Below are 24108 nucleotides of genomic sequence, written 5' to 3' on the forward strand. Positions count from 1 at the left end.
ATCACGCTTATTATCAGAAACAAAACATAAATACTCTACTAGAGAGTAGGATGAAGTGTTGGTCTGCATCTACTCTTGTGAAAGTAGGCACGTGCATCAAGATAGCAGAAAGTTCGCTCTCTACACTGATCATCAAGTACTAGGATCTGGTCATCAACATTTACACATGTACAAATTGTTAGATCACTTTTATTGGCATAACTTTGAGATTGAGTGTCTCACAAGTTTCAGGCACTAGGCCACAACTTCAACTGCAGTATAATAATTGATACATTTATATTTCAAAGATTACTTATGCACTTAAAGATAACCACACTCTTAAAAACGACTAGCTGACACTTATCACTATGGATGGTTTAATTTAAAAGAATGTCTTCAATTTTACTAGGAGGAAAATAAGTCATCTTCAATTTATGTCAGCTGATTTTTAAGACTCACTGTGCTGGATTGATTAAGCCTAGGTATGGACTCAGAGTTAGATAAACTAAGCTGAAGAATGAATTAGAAGCCACAACCAGAAGTATGTCGCAAATATTTAAAACTTATTACATTCAGAAATTACTAATATGTCTGAGTAGCTTTGATATACAAAATCTAAAATGGGTTTAATTCCAAGAACGTTAAGTGATTTTTTTTTAACTTTCTGAAAAAGTGACCTTAATTAGAATAACAACACGATAAACCTTCCAATTATGTCCTTTAACAGAGATATTCCATCCTCTCAGAAAAGGCTAGTATTTTAAAAAACAATAAAATTCGAACACAAACATTTTGGAATTACAGGTGAGAAATGAGTACTTATAAATATTATAAGGTTACACGCCTTAAGAAACAAATTTAGCACATTTGATCTACACAGAAAAAGCAAATTAAAATTACTCAACAAGTTTTAACGTATTCCATTCATAATGCTTCAGTATCTTAGTCATAAATTGTTTTCCTTTACTTGTTTTCATTTAACTGAAGATTACCTTTGGGTCCTTTTATGAGCTTTATTTCTGTAATAGTCTCCAAAATAGGCCTTCGTCTACGCACATACAGTCGTACAATTGAACCAGCTTCTTTCAAGGCTTCTACAGCTCTACTGTGTGACACTTCAGATACATCAAATTCATTCACCCGTAAAATGCAGTCATTGACTCTAGATATCAAAAAGAAAATTTATTTTAATTTATGTGGTAAATAAATCCAGAATGTGTTGTCAGATATAACTGGAAAAAAGATAAGTAAAACTAAATAATCTGAAACAAATGCCGAACAAAACCTACTCATATTACCACATATTCCACAATGGATATAGGCCAAAATACAATAAAAAAGCTGAGGGATGATTGGGAAATGTCTGTCATATTCTGTAATATTATCATTCCTTATTGTAAGGCAATATATTTACAATTTATTTGTTAGTTTGGTAGCAATGTAACACCAAAGTTCTAACTCATAGAAACATACCACTCTTCGACTTTGTGAGGAAGGCAGTTTATTTGTTTTCATTATTCTTAGTACAGGTTTCTGATAAGCAATGGAAAAAGCAAATAAAATTGCTTATTAAAACCACTCTAACCATAACGCATGATTGTCTAACAATTATATCAATACCATTCTTACCATTTCACAGTTGCTATCAAGTAGCCCATACCAACATCTAGGGGAATCTTATTTCTTAGAAATATCCAGCTAAAACCTGATGCCTGTTCCCTTCTCTTGATATCATCTCTTAATCATTAACATTACATACCACCTCTACCATTTTTCTACCTTCCTGTAGATATTATACTTTGGTATATTCTATCCTCAGGCCTGTTTGTCTTGTAGCCATAATGGCTGCCCATCCAAATAAATTTGCACCGTTAATTCATTCAACATATTACTTATTCATTTTTAAATAATTTTATCGTCTCACACACGCTAACCTAGCCCTTTGTTCGAATGTTATTTTTCTCCCACACTGTTTATTTTGTTTGGCTTGAATTACTTTACCTTTTTGGTTTTCCTTTTAATTGTAATTCCTAAACTGTTATGACCTGGGGAAAAGCAGTTCATCATCGCACTAATTCCTCAACCTCATGTGTCACAACATTTGTCACAGAAATTTGAGGGTGCATACATGAGGATCAGTGGTCGGCACAACACCATGGGCTGAAGGGCCTGTTCTGTGCTGTACTGTTCTATGTTCTATGTTCTAACATTTAAAAAATGCCTTTCTCCAGTTATAGAGATAGCCAATTAAATATATTATGAAGTTTTTAAATTAAAATAACTAGATTTCTTAATAAACACAACTGGTTTCTTTTCAAAACAAAACTTACAAAGTTAAAATGCAATAATTAACATATACAGTTGGAAAGATAAAAATAAAAATGTATATCCTTGATATAACCCAAAGCACACACTTACACACACTTCAAGAAAAGAGAAGGAAAATATGGCTCGCTGAAAGAAAACCACTTAAATCAATGGGTTGTTCTTGAAGGCATATGGTTAAAACATGGAATGCTCCATATTTTGTTGCTCCGATACCTTGGCATGTATGATCAAGTCTTTAATAACACTCCAATTTAAAACCGAAATGAAAAGGAAAATCCTCTTTCTGAAAATTGTGGGGGACAGAGTCCTTGTGTCTATTTAAGGCTGAGATAGATTGTCATTTGATGAAGAAATCAAGGGTCATAGGGAACTGGCAGGAAAATGAATGAGGAATGTCGGATCAGCCATGATTTTTTGAATAGCAGAGCTGGCTCAAGGTGCCAAATGGTCTATTCTTATTCCTATTTCTTATGGTTGCCTCTGGAGTCTTCACAGTTGCCATTCACACAAGAGCTACAACACTGAGATGTTCCTTCAATCTCTCTTTCGCAAAAAGACAAATGCCTTTCACGTTGAACCCGCAACAAGGTGATTTATTTTTCCAAAACAGGAGAAACCACCAAGACAACCAACTTCTCATAGAGTTTTCTCTGAACTGAAGATGAGAACTAACCCGAAGCCAGGCACTGTTCAAACAGTTCCAGCTGGTGAACATCATCAGAAAAACAGTTATCATCGGCCACATGTGCAATATCAGATGTGAACAAACAGAAGGCTCAAAGATCACAAATCAGAGATTCTTCATTCCACTGGCATGATGTCATTACAAACAGAAAGGGAAATTAAAAATAAATAAGGAATTATTTACTGTGCACACATGGAACAAAATCTTTGCGTTATGTTAGGCTGAGGTATCCTTAGTCAATATGCATCCTCATCATATCAGTTCTCATTGCAGCAAGGAGATCATTTTTTCAAAACAGTCCTTTCAGTTGATCCAGTTCCCCTCCCTCACTATCACCACTTGCTGGTGAATGCCTCGGCAAACTGCTCAGCCCCAATGATCACTGCCATCACCACCTGCTGCAGGAGATTCTGTAAGCACAGACTGTTTCTGACATTAATTTCAGATTTGTTGTCTGAAAATTTTGAAGGAGAAGAACATGAGTTATATGCAACTTAATGCAAGAACCTCTAGAAGTCGCTTGGTGTCCAGAGAGCTCATGTTGGGCTGAAGTTGCTTCCGTGCTTTGGCCAAAGTAAACATTTCTCAATTTCAACAGTAATATCAATGTCAGCAACTCTCCTGGACCAGTAATACCACACTGTCTGGTTACAGCAGTTGATTTTCTGTCATTTGGTGCCCTATTTGATCATTGACTACCTGAGGCTGTTGGGAAGTCTACAGTGCTTGACCTCTCTCCTCTTGTCATGAACCAGCTGGTCGAGGCCTCTTGTCTCCTCCAAAAACCTCTGCCTTCACCTCAGCTGTTCTTGTGCTGGTTAAGACTCTCTCAACAGCTGGTGTGGCAATGTAAACTGCAGAAGCTTAATAACTGCTCATGGACTGAATAAACGAACAAAAGATGGGGCGGCACGGTGACTCAGTGGTTAGCACTACTGCCTCACGGCTCTAGGCACCCAAGTTTGATTCCAGCTTCGGGTAACTGTTTGTGTGGAGTTTGCACATTCTCCCCATATCCGCATGGGTTTCCTCCCACAATACAAAGACGTGCAGGTTAGACGAATTGTTCGTGCTAAATTGCTCATAGTGTTCAGGGATGTGTAGGTTAGGTGTATTAGTCAGGAGTAAGTGTAGAGTGATAGAAAAGGGGAATGAGTGTGGGTGGGTTACTCTTTGGAGGGTCAGTGTGGACTTGTTGGACTGAATGATCTGTTTCCACACTGTAGGGATTCGATAATTCTATTCGATTTGATTCAATAAACTGGGGCACGTGGAACACAGCAGCAATAACTTTGTCTGGAATAAACTATTTAAGGAAAAGACAAATTTATATAGAAATTTAAAGCAATTAGCCATGTCTGACAAAGGAGTGGTGAAGGGTACATAAACAAAACTGCTTTGACACCTACTTGATAAACTGGATGCTTCTTTTTAACACAAAGGATAAGGATTGCCGTGTGGAACAATTTAAGGAATTAATCAACTGAAATCTGCGTCTTCAAACAGACAGTTCAGGCCAAATATAACAAGGCGCAGTTATTATTACATACTTTATTGAGATCTCTCTTTTGATTTAACTTTAAAAATATACAACAGAGATACTAAGTCATCAGGAATGAGGCATTGAGCTAAGGGGATGGAGAGATAAATGGGAGGGGTATGGGACTGGGGGGAAGGTAGGTGAGAGTGCGATAAGTAGATAAAGGTTGGGGTAATGGTGATAGGTCAGAGAGGAGGGTGGAGCAGATAGGTGAGAAGGAAGATGGACAGGTAGGACAGTTAATAAAGGTAGTGCTGAGTTGGAATGTTGGATCTGGGATAAGGTTGGGGGAGAGGAAATGAGGAAACTGGTGAAATCCACATTGATCCCTTACAGCTGGAAGGTCCTGAGGTGGAAAATGAGGCATTCTTCCTCCAGGCATTGGGTGGTTAGGGTTTGGTGATGGAGGAGGCCCAGGACCTGCATGTTCTTGGTGGATTGGGAGGGGAAGTAGAAGTGTTTGGCCATGGGGTGGTGGGTCGATTGATGCGGGTGTCCCGGAGATGTTTTCTGAAGCATTCGAGGAGACTGCATCAGGAGCAACGGTTACAGTAAATATTTGTGCAGGTAAAACTCTGATGGATGTGAAAGACTCCTTTGGGGCCTTGGACAGAGGTGAGAGGGAGGTGTGGGTGCAGGTGTTGCAATTCTTGTGGTGGCATGGGAAGGGGCTGGGAGGGGAGGACCTGACAAGAGAGTCGCAGAGGGAATGGTCTTTATAGAACACAGATAGAGGTGGGGAGGAAAGTATATCTTTGGTAGTGGGGTCCATTTGTAGGTGGCAGAAATGGCAGAGGATGAGGTTGGTGGGGTGCAAGGTGAGGACCAGGGGGTTTCTGTCCTTGCTGTGGTTGGACGGATGGGGTTCGAGGGCGGAGATGCGGGAAATGGATGAAATGCGCCGGAGGGCATCATCGACAATGTAGGAGGGAAAAATGGGGTCTTTGAAGGAGAACGTCATCTGATGCGTTCTCTGGTGGAATTGATCCTAGTTGGAGCTGATGCAGCAGAGGTGGAGGAATTGGGAATAAGGAATAGTGTTTTTACAAGAGGCAGAATGGGAGGAGGTGTAGTCCAGGTAGCTGAGGGAGTCGGTGGGTGCGTAGAAGATGTCCGTGTTCAGTCGGTCATAGTTGATGGAGATCATAAGGTCCAGGAAGGGGAGGGAGGTGACTGAAATGGTCCAAGTGAACTGAAGGTCGAGGAGGAATGTGTTGGCGAAGTTAATGAACTATTCAACCTCCTCGTGGGAGCATGAATTTGCACCAATACAGTCACTAATGCAGCAGAGGAAAAGGTGTGGAACGGTGTCAGTGTAACTGCGGAAGATGGACTGTTCCACGTAATTGACAAAAAGACAGGCATTGCTGGGGCCCATGTGGGCGCCCATGGCTACCCCTCTGGTCTGGAGGAAATGGGAAGATTCATAGGAGAAATTATTGAGGGTGAGGACCAGGTTTAACCAACCGAATGTGTGTGTCAGTGGAGGGGTGCTAGTGGGGAAGCCGGGAGAGGAAAGAAACAGAAGGCTTTCAGGCCCTCGTCATGGCAAATGGTGTATAGGGCTGGATGTCCATGGTGAAGGTGAGGCGTTGAGGGCCAGGGAAACAGAAGTCTTGGAAGAGGTGGTGGGCATGGGTGATTTCCCCGAACTGGCTCAGTGGTTAGCACTGCTGCCTCACAGCACCAGGGTCCCAAGTTCGATTCCAGCCTTGGGTGACTGTCTGTGTGGAGTTTGCACATTCTCCCCATGTCTGCGTGGGTTTCCTCCGGGTGCTCTGGTTTCCTCCCACAGTCCAAAGATGTGCAGGTCAGGTGAATTGGCCTTCTAAATTGCCCACAGTGTAAGGTGCATCGTTCAAAGGGAAATGGGTGTGGGTGGGTAAATCTTCGGAGGGTCAGTGTGGATTTGTTGGGCCAAAGGGCCAGTTTCCACACTGTAGGGAATCTAATCTAATCTTCACAATGGATATCCAGTCCCTATACACCTCTATCCACCATGACAAGGGCCTACAACTTTCTTCCTCTCCTAGTGTCCCCACCAGTACCCCTCCACTGACACGCTCATTCGGTTGCCTAAACTGGTCCTCACTCTCAATAATTTCTCCTTTGAATCTTCCCACTTCCTCCAGACCAAAGGGGTAACCATGGGCACCCATATGGGTCCCATCAATGTCTGTCTCATTGTCAATTACGTGGAACCGTCTATCTTCCACAGTTACGCTGGCACCATTCCACTCCTTTTCCTCTGCTGCATTGATGACTATATCGGTGCCACCTCTTGCTCCCACGAGGAGATTGAACAGTTCATCAACTTCGTCAATACATTCCTCCCCTACCTTAAGTTCACCTGGAGTATCTCAGTCACCTCCCTCCCCTTCCTGGACCTCACCATCTCTATCAACTATGACCGACTCAACACGGGCATCTTCTACAAACCCACCGACACCCACAGCTACCTGGACTACACCTCCTCCCACCTTGCCTCCTGTAAAAACGCGATCCCTTTTTCACAATTCTTCCGCCTCAGCCACATCTGCTCCCAGGAGGACTAGTTCCACCACAGAACACACCAGATGACCTCCTTCTTCAAAGACCCCAATTTCCCCTCCCGCGTTGTCAATGATACCCTCCAGCACATCTCATCCACTTCCTGCACCTCTGCCCTCAAACGCCACCCACCCAACTGCAACAGAAATCCCCGGTCCTCACCTTGCACCCCACCAGCCTCCGTATACATCATATCAACCTCTGCCATTTCCGCTACCCACAAAGGACCCCACTACCAGAGATATATTGCCCCCATCCCTATCTGTGTTCCGTAAAGACCATTCCCTCTGCGACTCTTGTCAAGTCCACGCCGCCACCCCCCCCCCCCCCCCCCCCCCACCAGCCCACCTTCTCCTCCCAGCACCTTCCCGTGCCACCATAGGAATTGCAAAACTTGGCTCATACCTCCCCCCTCATCTCTGTCCAAGGCCCCAAAGGAGCCTTCCACATCCATCAGAGTTTTAGCTGCACTTCCACAAATGCCATTTACTGTGTCCATTGCTCCTGATGCGGTCTCCTCTACATTGGGGGGACAGGATGCCTACTTGCAGAATGCTTCAGAGATCATCTCCAAGATACACCAAACAACCCCACTGCTCGTGGCCAAACACTTCTATTCCCCCTCCCATTCTGCCAAGGACATGCAGATCTGGGCCTCCATCATTGCCAAACCCTAATAACCCAACACTTGGAGGAAGAACACCTCATCTTCCGCTTTGAGACCCTCCAACCACACAGGATCAATGTGAATTTCACCAGTTTCCTCATTTACGCCTTACCCCACCTATCCCAGACCCAAACTTCCAACTCGGCACCACCATCATGACTTATCAAACCTCCTTCCCACCTATCTGTTCCACCCTCTTCTCCAACCTATCACCATGACCCCCACTTTCACCTACCTATTGCACTCTCAGCTACCTTTCCCGCTGCCCCACACCCATCCCATTTATCCCTCCACCCACTTGGCTCACAAGCCTCATTCCTGATGAAGGGCTTTTGCCCAAAACATTGATTCTCCTGCTCCTCGGATGCTGCCTGACCTGCTGTGCTTTTCCAGCACCATACTCTCGACTCTGATCTCCAGCATCTGCAGTCCTCACTCTCTCCTGTGTAGGAAATTGTGTCTCACTAACTTAATTTTAAGTTATTTGAAGAAGTAATGAAGAGGATTGATGAAGGCAAAGCAATGGATGTGATCTATATGAACTCCAGTATGACATTTGACAAGGTTCTGCATGATAGACTGGTTAGCAAGATTAAATCAAATGGAATACAGGAAGAATTAGCCATCTGGATACAGAACTGGCTCAAAGGTAGAAGACAGAAGATAATGGTGGAGAGTTGCTTTTCTGACTAGAGGCCTGTGACTAGCGGTGTGCCAAAAAGATTGGTGCTGGTCCACTGCTTTTTGTCATTTATATAATTGATTTGGATATAAACATAGGTGTACAGTTAATAAGTTTGCAGATGACACCAAAATTGGTGGAGTAGTGGACAGCCAAGAAGATTACTTCAGGGTACAGAAGGACCTTGATCAGATGGGCCAATGGGCTGAGGAGTGGCAGATGGAATTAAATTTAGATAAATGTGACGTGCTACATTTTGGAAAAGCACATCACGGCAGGATTTATACACTTAATGGTAACATCCTGGGGAGTGTTGCTGAACAAAGAGACTTTGTGGTTCAGGTTCTTGGTTCCTTGAAATTAGAATCCCAGGCTTGCCTTTATTCATCAGTGCATTGAGTATAGAAATCGGGTGAATTGGTCATGTTGCAGCTGTATAGGACATTGGTAAGGCCTCTTTTGGAATATTGCATTCAATTCTGGTCTCCCTGCTGTAGGAAGGATGCTGTGAAACTTTAAAGGGTTCAGAAAAGATTTACAAAATGTTGACAGTGTTAGAGGGTTTGAGCTACAGGGAGAGGCTGAACAGGCTGGAGCTATTTTCCCTGCAGCATTGGAGGCTGAGGGGTGACCTTATAGAAGTTTACAAAATAATGAAGGGCATAGATAGGGTGAATAGCCAAGGTCTTTTCCCTAGGATGGGGGAGTCTAAAACCAGAGGGCATAAGGTTAAGGGAAAGGATTTAAAAGGGACCTCAGAGTCAACTTTTTCATGCAGAGGGTAGTGTGTGCGTGGAATGAGCTGCTGGAGAAAGTGTGGAGGCTGTTACAATTACAACATTTAAAAGGCATCTGGATGCATATATGAATAGGAAGGGTTTAGAAGGATTTGGGCCAAATGTTGGTAAATGGGATTAAATTAATTTAGGATATCTGGTCAGCATGGATAAGTTGGACCAAAGGGGTTGTTTCCATGCTGTACAGCTCTATGACTCTATATCTCAAAACTAGCAGTTCCTGTTTCATTCTAGAGTATTTTAACATATCTTTGAAAAATTAAAATAGTTTACCTTAGCCGTCCATCTTCAGCTGCTGCTCCCCCAGGGATAATTTTTGTAATAAATATCCCAGGATCATCTCCAATATGAGGATTGTCTGTGCCTCCAGCTATACTGAATCCCAGGCCAGAATTACCCTGGCAGAAAAGGAAATGTTGGAATGCAATTTAGTTAATTTTCTTGACAGAAAATCAATCAGTAACAAAGTTCCAAGCTCCAAAATAAATAGGTTGTAAAAATTGCAAGGCCAATTTAAATCAAAAGCTCTCTAACTGTCCATTGTCATGAGTTTATCCACCAAACAGCCTCATAAGGGTTTAAGGAGCCAACATAATGAATATGTTTTACTGATGACAAATAATTTGTGCAATTTGCATAGTGTAGGCAACATTTCAGGTAACATATCTACAGATGACAAATAAAAAGAAATAGTCAGCAAATACTGTGTGGCAAGGAAAATAATGGTTAATTTTTCAGTTTTTAAAAATGCGTTTCTACTAAATCTATTCGTTAAATTCCATGACAAGAGTTAGTACCCTGATTTTTGACTTCTGTCTATTTTCCTATTCTTGTGGGCGGCATGGTGGCACAGTGGTTAGTACTGCTGCCTCACAGTGCCAGAGACCCGGGTTCAATTCCCGCCTCAGGCGACTGACTGTGTGGGAGTTTGCACGTTCTCCCCGTGTCTGCGTGGGTTTCCTCCGGGTGCTCCGGTTTCCTCCCACAGTCCAAAGATGTGCAGGTCAGGTGAATTGGCCATGCTAAATTGCCCATAGTGTTAGGTAAGGGGTAGATGTAGATGTAGATGTAGATGTAGGGGTATGGGTGGGTTACGCTTCGGCGGGGCGGTGTGGACTTGTTGGGCCGAAGGGCCTGTTTCCACACTGTAAGTAATCTAATCTAATCTTCCAGTTGCTTTGTTCAAATTTATAAGGTGCTGTTCTCTTCAAATTTCGACAAAGGACGATATAAAAAAAGGTAAACTCTTTGTTGTGTTTATTGATGCTGATGAACCTTTACAATTTCAGCAGTCCATAGATTATGCATGTGGTGGACATTGTCACAAAGATCAAGCAGCAGTGCAAAATTTTTCCATAGTCATTCAGTGTATAAGGTGTTACCTTTAAAATATGCCATATCCGATTTTTTTATTAATGATATACCTGAAGCCCATTTGAAATAACGAAGTTACACAAAAAACTCACCCAAAACAAAAACAAAACTCAGGTCAAACAGATTGTTGCATTGAATTAAATAGGAAATATTCTCTTCACCAAGATCAAGATACAACCATGATTAAACTATTTTCTCAAGGATTCAGAACATCATATCACAAAAATCATAAAGCCCTTTACTAATTTGAACCACTGGTTCCATCTCCATATTACAAGAGTTGATAAAGCAAACTTTGGTTTAAATTTCTCCAGGCTGTTGACAATATTATAAACCTCTGTAAGCTCACCCATCTTAAGATCAAGAATCTCCTGTCAGGGTTGAAAAGACTAGGCTTTGTCAGTCATTCTTATAATTCAACCTTCTAAAACTGGGTTTAATTTGAAGGTCATCATGCAGTGTCTGCACCACTTAAATAACTCATTATATATCCAGTGTGTTATGACAATCAGAATTGAACATGGTGTTAAAGGTATGATAAGATCAAAGCATAACGTAACTAGTTTCTTTTGATTTGTATTTTACTTTCTTGGTTAATGATGGGTGATAGTGTTGTAGTACTATCACTAGAGCAGCAATCCAGAACTCCAAACTAATTTCTGAGGGACATGGCTTTGTTTCTCATCATAGCAAGTGGTCAAGTTTGGATCATGTAAAAACCTTCGTTAATAGTCATCATGCAAACATTGAGAATTGTTGCCAATACCCATCTGGTTCACTAATATGCTTTCCGAAGGAAAATCTGCTGTTTTACCTGCTCTGACCTACAGGTGACTCCAGACCCTTAGCAATGTGGTTGATTTTGAATTGCCTTCAGGGAGATTAGGGGTGGACAATAAAAGCTTTAGAAACAGTGTCAACCAATGAGTAATTTATAAAAATAAATATCTTTGTTAACTGCATTGTTTGAGTATGTCGATCATTGTTACAATCAGACCCAGGTCATTCATTTCAGTTCCAGATGCCATTTCCCCCAAACAATTAAGTCCTCAGATGGACAGTGATGTACAAACTCCTCTTCTTGGTTGGTTAGATATCTTTCTCCCACACTCAAATGAATTTATCTTTTAAACAGAGCCAATTTAGCCAGGTCTTATTGAATAAAAACTGAATTTAGATTCATATTACTAAATATGAAAATAATTAATACACGGATTAGAAATGAGGGGAGTCCAAAAACGTTAATAAAAATAGATGTGCAATATTGTTTGCAAGGATCAGATAGTCAAACATTGCTGATATTGCAGTGGAGGCTCCTCGTAGAGTTTATATTAGTTGAGGTTCAATAATACTGATTACTTTTGACTGGGATTTAATTGCAGCATTCAGGATGAGAGACAGAGTCCTTTTATTGTTCTTTTTCCTTTTGTCTGGTTTGCAACACATGAAGTGAGACAGGGTCGTTACCTGAAACGTAGCAGTGACAGGGGAATAGTTATTTGACGTTCATAGCATGCTAAAGCTCAAACCCCTACTGGTACACGAGACTGTTCAATTCCTCCAGTACATTCCAGTAGAGACGAAACTAGATCTTTAACACCCACCCTTGTGTTCAAAGGCAAAACACAAAATTGTGGTTTGGGACATATGGCGCAAGGGGTGCCTTCATGTTGAGCAGGAGATCATCAGTCCCTCATTATCTTTGTAGTTACACAAGATCACAGTCCAATCTGTTTTGATTTGCCTTTTTATTCCTTCATAGAGCAGTTTTTTTGTCGTTCCTTTCATATTCTTGGGTGTGTAATTCCATACATTTCTCTGTCCAGAAAGCCCCTTATTTTACAACTAGTCTTTTTTGTATCAGTTCTCTTTTTAAAAACATATAATTTTAAAATGTTCTCACTACCTCAGGGTTCTGACCACTGATCATGACTCTGTCACGTACATTAAACACTCTGTAGAAGTATACTAGAAGTTGAAAGTCTCTTTCCACTTAATCCTTATCTATTCCAACACCATTCAGGAGGTGCACACACTTCCCACGTTTCATTTCTGTATCGTATTCTATGTGTTTTTATATTCAACATTGCTTGCCATTTTTTTTCCTACTTGTATATTCTATCCAACACAACATTATTTTGAATGGACTACTTCAACTCCCTAAATCTCCAACATTTGATTTTGTTTGCAGAACTTACCACATCAGTAGAAATGTAAACGAGACACAGTAATAACTGCAACATTGCTCCCTGGGGCATCCCACTTATAAAAGTACAGGTGAAAACTATACATAGTGAATAGCAGAACCCTTAGGAGTACTGTTATGCAGAGAGATCTGGGTGTGCAGATCCACAGATCACTGAAGGTGGCAACGCAAGTCAAGAAGGTAGTGAAACAAAGGCCTATAGCATGCGTGCCTTCATTGAAAGAGGCACTGAGTATAAAGACAAACAAGTTATGCTGCAGTTTTATAGAACTTTAGTTAGATCACACCTGGAATACTGCATTCAGTTCTGGTCACCCTGAAGGATTTGGATGCTAGGGAGAGGGTACAGACAAGGTTTACCAGGATGTTGCATGGTATGGGGGATTTTAAGCTATGAAGAAAGGTTGTGTTTTCACTGGAATGCAGAAGGTTGAAGGAATGCTGATAGCCATTTACAAAATTATAAATGGAATGGATAGAGTGGGAAGTATGAGGCTTTTTTCCAGGGTAGACAGTCAATTACTATGGGATACAGGTTCAACATGCGGGGGAGGGGTGGGCTATTTTAAAACCTCTCCGCCCCCACCCCCTCTCCGGTCTATCACCCTCACCTTAACGTCCTTCCACCTATCGCATTCCCAATGCCCCTCCCCCAAGTTCCTCCTCCCTACCTTTTATCTTAGCCTGCTTGGCACACGCTCCTCATTCCTGATGAAGGGCTTATGCCCGAAACATTTATTCTCCTGCTCCTTGGATGCTGCCTGACCTGCTGCGCTTTTCCAGCCACACATTTTTCAGTTCAAGAAGGTCTTTGACAAGGGGCCATGGTGTCAGAAGCAAGGTGCTATCATAGATAGAAACTTGGTTATCTGGCAGAAAGCAGAGAGAAAGGATAAAGAGTCCTTCTCAGGTTGGCAGCTGGTGACGTGGTGTTTTGAGGCTCAGTGTTGGGATCAATACTTTTCACCTCACACATTAATGATCTAGGTGAAGGAACTGAGGGCATTCTGGCCCCCTGACTGTAACCCATCTGCCTTTTTCTTGGACCTGAGGTGTGATTACCTCCCTGTAACACTTCTCAATAACCCCCTCCTCCGCTTCTCAAATGATTTGAAGTTTATCCAGCTCCAGTTCCCTAATGCAGTTTTCAAGGAGCTGAAGTTGGGTGTATTTCCCGCAGGTGAAGTCAGCAGGGACACTAGTGGTGACCCTTACCTCCCACATGCTGCAGGAGTAACATTCAACTGCCCTAACCTCCATTCCCACTTCTAAATTCCAAAGAGACTATTGAAAGATAAAGAATAAAAAAAAGTGGTTACTTTGCCAACCCAACGCACAGAACTCTTTTCTTTGGTTAGAGGAGGTGGATGGGTGGGAGATACCACCTAAGTAGCGTTCCAACTGCCCAATATATTACTTCACTTGCTCAGCAGTCCCATGTCCATTTCTGCTGAGCTTGCACTCCGCCTATAAACCAGGTAAGTTTTTATATTTTAAATTTACCTTCCCGTCAGTCCCCTGGGTCCTCACTGTCACTCTTCCCACTGCAATTGCCGTCAAAAAAATGAAGACTGCTGAACACACAAGGTAAGTTTTTATATTTTAAATGTACCTTCCTGTCAGGCCCCTGGTCCTCACTGTTGCTCCTCCCACTGTAACTGCCCCCGAAGAAATGGTGTTGTGGTTTCTTCTGGTGGTCCTGTGAGAAAAGGACAGCGTTCCTTGCAACTACACCCTTCACCAGGACTTGCAGGTCCTTGTCTGCGCACCAAGGTGCACTTTGCCTCTATTAGCACTATCCCTTGACAATCTTTGCTCGCTGGAACTGTGAGGCAGTATTCCTGGTTTGGGCTTTTGAACTGCTACACAGCTAGAATTTTATTGTAGTGCCAGTGACAGGAATACTCCAAGGCCCAGCATATTAAGCATATTTGCTGTTGCTAAGCACAAGATAACATGAAAGCAGTACCATAAAGACATGGTGCATACTTAATGAGATTAGCACCTAGAATCATGCAAGAACACCCCTTGGAGCTCAGAGAAATTATTCAAACAAAACTTTCCAAAATTGAAAGTTTAGTCCCGTGTGCCTTAGGAATATAACTAAATAATTTAGTTGTAATGTATGTTGGATTCTTCACCGCAACAATATCCACACGGGAGATAATATAAGCAATGCCGCATCAGGTAAAACATCTTGCTAGATTAAAACTCACATCAAGATTCACTTCTTGCATGATTCCCACAACCTTATTCAGTAATAATGCACCTCTCCTCCCACTCTAAGAAGTACCGACTAGTTTGAAACAGGGCAGCCTAGTTTGCCTTCTACTAATTAGTTATAAGTTAGGATATCCGTTGATGCTAGCAATCAATGAACACCACAGTTGGTTCTAGGTGTAAGCAGCAATCATTAAAACACAGTGCTGCCTCCCTATTACATCACACATCTCTGCATTTGTTTTGAGGGCTAGCCAATTTAGCGCTTAGATTCAAGGCATGGCAAACAGTTAAAACATGTTTACACTATACTCTCCACCGCAAGGTGACCAGCATTCCATTTTTAGAACAATCTCTTCTGGGCTAGGCGAGCAACATAATAAATTACATGTGAAGAAAATTAATGAAGAGCATGCCCTTTCCTATTCTTCTTTGACTCTGCAAAATCACTGCCTTAATGATAGATGGGAAAAAATAGAAACAATAGCAGCTGTAAATCTTTCAGGTCAGACACTCAGTCTTTTTCACTCTTATCAATAATAAATGTTATGGCAGTGAAACAAGTTTATTTTCCAGCAGTGGTCTCAGCTTCTTTCCCACTCCAATATTTTATAGATAATTTTTTCTATCCTTTTCTATCCTTATTATTTTTTCCATCTTCGTTTATCTCTAACTCCAACACCATTTACATTTTTCAGAAGGTCTTTTCATTTTGTCACGTCTTTCTTTTGTACGTATTTTAATATATGCACAAATTCACAGACTGAGATAAAGGATTTTAAGCTATAACCATTTAATATCCTTGAAAAAGAGCAAGATGGAATCAAACAGATACTGGGCAGAGGTAATTTTCAGAATCATGCAGAGAAAAAGGTGCCTAACTCCAGCTGAGAAGGATAGGCAGAGATGTTGTGGACTGTAAAGGAATGACAGAGTTTAGGAGCATTAAGGTGAGTCTGAAAGTGGTCAGACAGAGGATCAAGTTTGAATCTTTTGGTTTCAACTGAGTGGAAGCACTTGGTATGAGAAAAATTCATAGTAGTAGGAGGCCAGACCCACATGTGGCATCTGGAGTGTGTTAACTTTGGGGACTGATATTTATTAATACTGTTGAGTAATAGGCAAAGGGAGCACATGGTGCTATTGCATCATGGTTTGAATCAGCTTGGTAATGGGAGTATGCAAAATCAGGAGTGAGATAATTGCACTTAATCATGAGCCATGAAAACATTCTATTCGTGTCTCTTGATCAGGTTGGAAATTTGCTTATTGAGCTGGCAGGTTAATTTTCAAAAGTTTCATCACCATGCTAGGTAACATCATCAGTGATGAAAATGTGTTGCTGGAAAAGCGCAGCAAGTCAGGCAGCATCCAAGGAACAGGAGAATCGACGTTTCGGGCATAAGCCCTTCTTCAGGAATGAAGTGATGAAGAAGAACATCATCAGTGAGCCTTCTGTGAAGTGCTGGTGTTCTGTCCCGCTTTCTATTTATGTCTCTTGGTCTGTTAAGGTGGGGGATATCATTTACGGTTCTTTTTCTCAGAGGATGGTAAATGGGGACCAAATCAATGTGTTTATTGAGGGAGTTCCAGTTTGGATGCCAGGCCTCTAGAAATTCCCATGCATGTCTCTGCCTAGGATGGATGCGTACCAGTCAAAGTGGTGTCCGTCTCCTTCTGTATCTAAGGATATGAGAGATAGTGGATCATGCCTTTTGGTGGCTAGTTGGTGTTCGTGTGTCCTGGTGGCTAGTTTTGTGCCTGTCTGTGCAATATAGTGTTTGTTATCGTCCTTGATGGTATTTTGTAAATTATATTCATTTTGCTGGTTGTTGGGTAAAAAAACGAAAGTAATTTGCAAAATAACATGCAAGGACTGTAACAAACACTATAATTGGACAGACAGGCAGAAACCTAGCCACCAAGACACACAAACACCAACTAGCCACCAAAAGATGTGACCCACTATCACTAGTATCCTTACATATAGACAAAGAAGGACACAACTTCAACTGGAACAACATATCCATCCTCTGGCAGGCTGAAAGAGACATGCACGGGAATTCCCTGGAGGCCTGGCATTCAAACTGCAACTCCATCAATAAACACATTGATTTGGACCCCATTTACCAACCTCTGCGAGAAAGAACTGGAAACGACATCACCCACTTTAACAGACCAAGACACATAAATAGAAAGCGGAACTGATACTAGTGCTTCACCGGATGCTCATTAATGATGTTACCTAGCATGGTGACAAAACATCTAAAAACAAACCTGCCAGCTTAATGAACAAGTTTACAACCTGAACCTCAACCTGAGCTATAAATCTTCTCAAAAATTGCAATGTCTCTCTGTTTTACTTCCTTCCTGTTCCCCCTGCCCTGTGTTGTGTCAGGTGAAAGTGTCAGCAAGGGTTAATGCTGTGGAGTGCCTTAAGCACCACCTACTATGAAAAGTTTGGTAGTGGAAAAGCTAAAGACCACAACGGAATAAGACCTATAATTTACTCATGAAAATATCAAGAACCAGAGAAAACAAATTTTAAGGAATTGGCAAAAAGAAGCAAGGCAACATGAGAAAAACATTTTCACGTAATGAGTGGCTGAGGTCACTCAACTACCGTGGCAGTGTGGTGAAGACAGATTCAATTGAGGCATCATTTTCCTTTAATCTTTTTCATTATTCAGGAAGATCTGGATTTGTTTGTTTTATATATCCCACCCCTGACAATGTACCATGATTAAAATTGCCTCTTCTTTAAAATTTTGATCATTGTTCAGTTAGATTTGCCTGCATATTTTTAATACCAAATTATCTGGCATAGATCTATTCTTAACCCAATGAAGTTGACTCTGCAACAATTAATGATTCATAATTCTCAATTATTATATGTTCTTTTTCTCTATTGTTTCTTTGTTCCAACCAAATAGAGTCTGTCCTTAACCATTCTGGGACCTCCTCTCTCCAGCATTTCAATACTTTCCTTAATCAATACTATAAAACCATAAGACGATAAGACATAGGAGCAGAAATTAGGCCATTCTGCCCATGTCTGCACCTTTCAATACTGCCAATTATGCTCCTTCCCTGTTGGTCCTGAAAATCTTGTATCCAGAAATAATTATGTTTCATTATCCAGACCTGTCCTTCTTTGAACAAGGTTTCTGTTATTGTTACAATGTCCAGGTCCCAAGTACTTAATCTCCACCTGTAACTTACTAATGTTATTTACTGCCCATTCATACACATGCACAGTAATCCTAACTAAGACTTTATTGCAATCCCTCTTAATTTGATCCTAACTAAGCTTTATTATTTCCTACTTTCGAGTTATCTGAATTTCCCAAGTTTCTATGCATCTTTGCAGACCTCTCAATCATTACTTCTTAGTCCCCACACCAAGTTAGTTTAAATTCTCCATAACAGCACTAGCAAATATCTCACAAGGAAATTGGTTCAAACTCTGGCCTTTATAGTTTTAAATTCCATATAATGGGTGCCAATGTTGCTGGAAACTGAAGTCCTCTCTCCTGCCTTGTTCCTGCAACTACACTTTCATTGCCACGGTCATCCTTCTTCTATGGTTGTGTTTGGTGATAAGTATACAATTGAGAGTAATCCAATGATTACTACCTTTGACGTTAACATTACTCTCCAAACTCTGTAGGAACACATCCTTTTTCTCTATGTAATTAATATTAACTGTGGACCATGACCACTGGTTGTTCAGGGTTAAAGTTTTAACTACTTAGCCAGTAATAAGCAAAGCTACTAAGGCATGTCAGAGCTAACAAACAATGCATCCAAAGTTAGTAGTGAGAAGCCATGCTATCAAAGACCTTGTGAGAGGAACAGATAATGCCTACAAAGACTATATCAAAAGTCACACGACACCAGGTTATAGTCCAGCAGGTTTATTAGAAATCACAAGTTTTCAGAGTGCTGCCCCTTTGTCAGGTGCACTTGATGAAGGGACAGCACTCCAAAAGCTTGTGATCTCACAAACTTGTTGGACTATAACCTGGTGCTGTGGATATTTGACCTTGACCACCCCAGTCCAACACCAGCACATCCACTACCAAGACTATGTGAGATAAAGTTATTATGGGACACAAGGACATTGAAGTGTGGGAATTATAATATGCATGCTGCAATCTGGTTAAAGTATGAAAGTGTTCTGCAACTAAGCAGGGTGAGCTATGACACCCCATCCTCCCCCAATAGTAAAACTTCTCTGCATAAGAGCAATTGAAATAAAAGACATTTCCTGTTTTCCTGGACTCCTCCCTCAATTTGTCACTTCACCTGTCAAGATCTATCTCCTCTCAGAATGTTCTGCAGACACTCACTGGCATTCTTGGCCCTGACATGAGGATGGCAATATTGCATCTGGAATTGTGTCTGCAGAAAGATCTTTCTGTACGCGTAAATATTTTATGCACAAACACTATCAATCTTCCACTCTTTCTTCATGTGCCTGTTGAAGCTAAGTCAGTCATAGTGCTTGACTTTAGCTTGGCGCTGGCAGCACTTTCAAGATAAATCATCCAAATCAGCTCCACTCAGAACTAAATGCTGGTTGGAAGTGAGATGCAATTAGGGGTTCTCAGCACTACCTACTTGGTCCTCTTGACTGCCTGGCAGTCCCCCACTCCTCTCCTTGAATATCTTCAAGTTGCAGGGTACCCTTAACTGCCCTCTAAAATGGCATAGCAAGCCACTGAGTTCAACAGTTGCTGGTCTTGTCAGCAATGCCCATATACCATGAAAGAAGAAATAGAAAACGCATACATAAAATGTTACCCGATATTTTGCAGACGTGCCTCAGTGTTGGCAGCTGCTGCTCATGTTCCAAAATTTGGTACTTGAGCTGCTGCGGCTGATTACACTTACTGCACATGTGGCTATCCAAGTCAATCAGAAGCATTCTTTGGAGCAGAGAAGATTGAGGGGAACCTAAGAAAAGTGTATAAGATTATGTGAGGCATGGACATGGTGATTAGAAACAAAGCTGTTTCCCTTAATTGAAAAGTCATTAACAGAGGCATAATCTTAAGGTGAAAGACAGGAAATATAAGGGGATTTGAGGAAAAAAATAATTTCATCCAGAGGGTGGTGGGGATCTGGAATATATGGCCTGATGGTATTGAGGCAGGTAAACACATAATGTTTAAAAGTACTTGGATGAGCACTTGAAATGTCATAGCATTCAAGGCTTAGTGCTGGAAGGTAGGACAAACATAGATATAGTGTAGCTTTAATGGTACAGACTTGATTGGCTGAAGGGCCTCTTCTCTATGATTATTATGTTTGAGGATTCGCAGTCCAAAGGTCCATCCTGCCCTCTACCTATAATTAGAAAATGAAATTTTTACTCAAAAAGAGAGACCCATCGGCTACTCAGCAATCAGCTGCTTCTTTTTTGCTGATGGGATATTATTTTATAGACAGCTTAACTGAAATGCTTTACTTAACTGTTAATATCCAAAAATGTTCAATTTTAATTGATTGAAAACTTCAAAAGTATTTAATGTTACTATTCCTTTGTTATTAACTTTAAAACCTAATAGAAAACTCATTCTACATCAGTCCTTGTCCTATGATATCATTTCACTTCAGAAATAGCTCAGTCCCATACAATTCCCCCAGTTCTGGTGCCACTCATTATAAATTTCTGCTCTCTGCCCTTAATACACATCTATTTTAAATGTCTGATTGTTTTTATTTTCAATTTTCCAGCTCCCATTTTAATTCAGTGACCTAAATTAGAGAGGGAGAAAAATTACCGACTAACCGATTACTTCCCCACTTTCCTCTGACACTGAACTTTTTTCCAAGGTTTGATCTGTTTCTCACTGACTGTGGTGGCTGCTTTTAGCTGTGGGACTTTGACACTGTTGTCCTTCAGAATCTTCCACTGACACTCCATAGAGGTTTTTAATTGTGGATCCCTAATATTGTTATGTCTCAGTCTTCCACTGATTCCATGCCATTATCTTTAACTGTGAATCTCTGATACTGCTCTCTTGCAGGCTCTCTGTTATTGCCACAGGTGTTCCGCAATATAGTGTTCTAGCCCAGTCATTATCAGTGGCTTCATCAGTGATCTTTCCGTGAACATAAAGTCAAAAATGAGAATGTTTACTGGTGATTGTACAGTATTGAGGTCCTCTCCCAAACCTCAGATACTGAAGCAATCTGTGCTCAAGGATAGCAAATCCTCAACAACACTCAGTTGATGACTGGTAAGTGGCAAGCAACATTCATGCCATACAATTGCCAAGCAACTATTATCTCCAACAAGAGAAAATTATTAACCATTAATTTTTGATGTTCAGTACCATTACTAACTACTTTGGAGCTGGTTGGTGGGGGAGTGAAGAGAAATTACATGGGGGATCTCATGGAGGTATGGAACTGAGAGTGGAAATGGAGTTGAATGCATGGGAGGGGTGCAATGAGAAATGGAATGACATAGAAAGAAGGGGTGGGTTGAGGATTCTATGAGAAGGATAAGGGAATGGGATAGGAATGGCATGAAAATAATGAGGTGCCATGGAACTGAGAAATTCTTTTTAAAAAAGTTATGTTACAGTAAAGGTAATCATTCCATCACGAACGTTTTGTATGTCTCTGCTGGTATATGACTAATTCAGGTTATACTCTAATAAACCAGTCTCCAGGTAAGGTTCCCAATTTATGATGGCTTTATATAGAATAACTTAAATTTTCAAGCTCCCAGGTGAGGTGGGATGATGTAGCTTCCCTCCTTTATTATTTGATCCCACAACTGGTTACAAGAATAATTTGAAAAGAATCCCTTCCATTGTGGATTACCTTCTTCTAAACAAAATGAATTAAATTTTTAAAATGTAACCAGGCTTTCTTGAGTTCATGCTTTCTCGAGTTTTTCAGTTCCTAAACATGATAAAAACTAATATTACACAAACATACCCACATACTAGAAATGAGAGGCAGGTCCAAAAGTTTAAAAAAGATCATTGTCCAAGTTTAGTGAAGAGTAGATGATTGGATGTTGAGTCTATTATGTTCAGAACTACTGGCAAATTTAGCCTTGGTAACTGAAGCAATTGATTTCAAGATTCTTGACTTTACAGGTTAACTGAAATTCTTTTGTTGTTTCTTTTCAACAGTGACAGTCTTGCAGCACTCAGAGCAATATTCAATCTTTTCATTTTTACCTGCAGCACTGGAATATTTTTTAGTTCTCCTCTTTAGACTGTGAACTTTACGGCACCCTATTTAACTAACATACACAGTCTAAGGATTTCAGTTGGATTTTAAACCCTGTTTTTTGTAAACATAAAAATGCCTTTTGACTCAAGCTTACTGAAATAAAACACATAGGAGATGTTTTCCTGCATACAGGAGGTAAGTAAATTGCTTTGTACTTTGTCTTTTCGAAGTCTTACTCTTTGAGCCTTCTTCAGTACCCTACAGCGAGTGATATTTCAGGGATTCACACAGACAGTCATTTGTTAATGGAGCCTTCTATTCCTCAAAGTAATGTCATGAGTCAGGCTTGCCTGGCAGACTTTGTTTATAACAAGAACATGTAATAGTTCACTTTGTCTGTTACATAATTCAAGGTTCTGATAATCACCCATGATAATTTAGTTTCATAGATTTCCTTTTCTTCCTTAACTTCTGTGACACTATAAACTTTGTAACTTTAGTAAATGTTCATGGATTGAAAGAATCAGCAATGACTTCTTCTGAAATAAACTGTTTCTCGAGGTGAAATGGGCAAGGAGAAATCTGTTATAAAAGCAATTAACCATCTCTGGGAAGAAGCAACATAAACAACCTATTTCCTGGGAGAGAAGAAATAATAACAACTGCTTGATAACCTGCTACCTGGTAACAAATGGACAATTAAGATTGCATGCAGAAGGAATATTCTGAAGTAAATGGGAGAACAGCAGGAAAAGTAATGTTTAAACAGTCAGGTAACCCCAAATGTAACCCGGAACAGGGGGGCTACTTCTGATAAGAAGGCAAGCTACAAGCCTGGGGTCTCCAACAGTATAATCAATGTTGAGATGAAAGAATCTATTGAATCATCAATAATGCCACACGCCAACCTTGAAACAGAGAAAATTGTCTAAGAATCCAACATGGAACAACTCAATAGCAGAACATCAAAGAAAAACATCGCAAAAAGATCGAACTCTGGACACTTCTGGAGACAGCCATCATTAGTGGAATCCTGGTCAGATTCTATCATTAATTGGCTAATACCAGGTTGCGTTGTGAGGCTTAACTTGCTTGCTTGAGAGATCTTATTTCAGTTGCTACATACAATCAAGTTTAAATCATTATTTAAATATTTGATTGTGAGATTTTGTAAAAAGTAGCCGAATTAAAGGTAACTCATGGTGATTTACCCATTATACGTTCTTTAGTTTTTTTTGATAATCTCATTCAAATTCCTTTTTTGTCACTCTCCTTCACTGACCATGAACTTTTTCTTTAGTTTCAATTTCACTTTTATATCTTTATTCTCCTGTGGTATTTATTATTGACTTGTTTTTTTCCCCTGAAATCTAAGGCCAGTTTTAAAAATTATTTCCCATAACCATTTGATCAGTTTGTAACTCTTTTTCTTCTAACTTTCTTTCCCCAGTCCCTTCAAAATCAGTACTTTTTAATCTTGTTTTGCTCTTTTCCTTTATCTTACATTCTAATATGTTTTGAGAGCTACTGTTTAAAAAGTTCCCAATGTTTATTCCTTTTATCTGCACTGGTTCACTACCCATCATTGAAATCAACAGTAATTTATTTCTATATGAATAATGAATAATCACTTTTGATTTGACACAACTCCACAAGAGTACTTGCTGTTTTGTTTTTCAAGTATTTGGTACTGTACAACCAAAATCTAGTGAGGCTGAAATTTACTTTTCCTACTTTAATTTGTTGATGCTTAACAATAAACTCATAATTAATTAGAAAGTGCTATTATTCAATAGCTGTTTAACATTTGGTGATCTGAAGTAAGCACAAATAAACATGACCATATTACAATATTAATTATCAAAAGAATCGTGTGAATT

General features: G+C 40.4%; 1 protein-coding gene across 13 annotated transcripts in view; it reads right to left on the reverse strand.

Annotated features, from left to right (window-relative positions):
• Positions 1 to 24108, reverse strand: part of LOC140481473 (disks large homolog 2-like) — a 956164-nt gene that overhangs the window by 486529 nt on the left and 445527 nt on the right. For all 13 annotated transcript variants that reach the window (XM_072577706.1, XM_072577705.1, XM_072577704.1 and 10 more), the window contains 2 exons: positions 9502 to 9626; positions 972 to 1141 (listed from right to left, as the gene is read on the reverse strand). In XM_072577706.1, the coding sequence (XP_072433807.1) occupies positions 972 to 1141; positions 9502 to 9626 (295 nt within the window). The remainder of the gene's footprint in view (positions 1 to 971; positions 1142 to 9501; positions 9627 to 24108) is intronic.

This window comes from Chiloscyllium punctatum, chromosome 9 (assembly GCF_047496795.1).
Source record: "Chiloscyllium punctatum isolate Juve2018m chromosome 9, sChiPun1.3, whole genome shotgun sequence".
Taxonomy (NCBI): domain Eukaryota; kingdom Metazoa; phylum Chordata; class Chondrichthyes; order Orectolobiformes; family Hemiscylliidae; genus Chiloscyllium; species Chiloscyllium punctatum.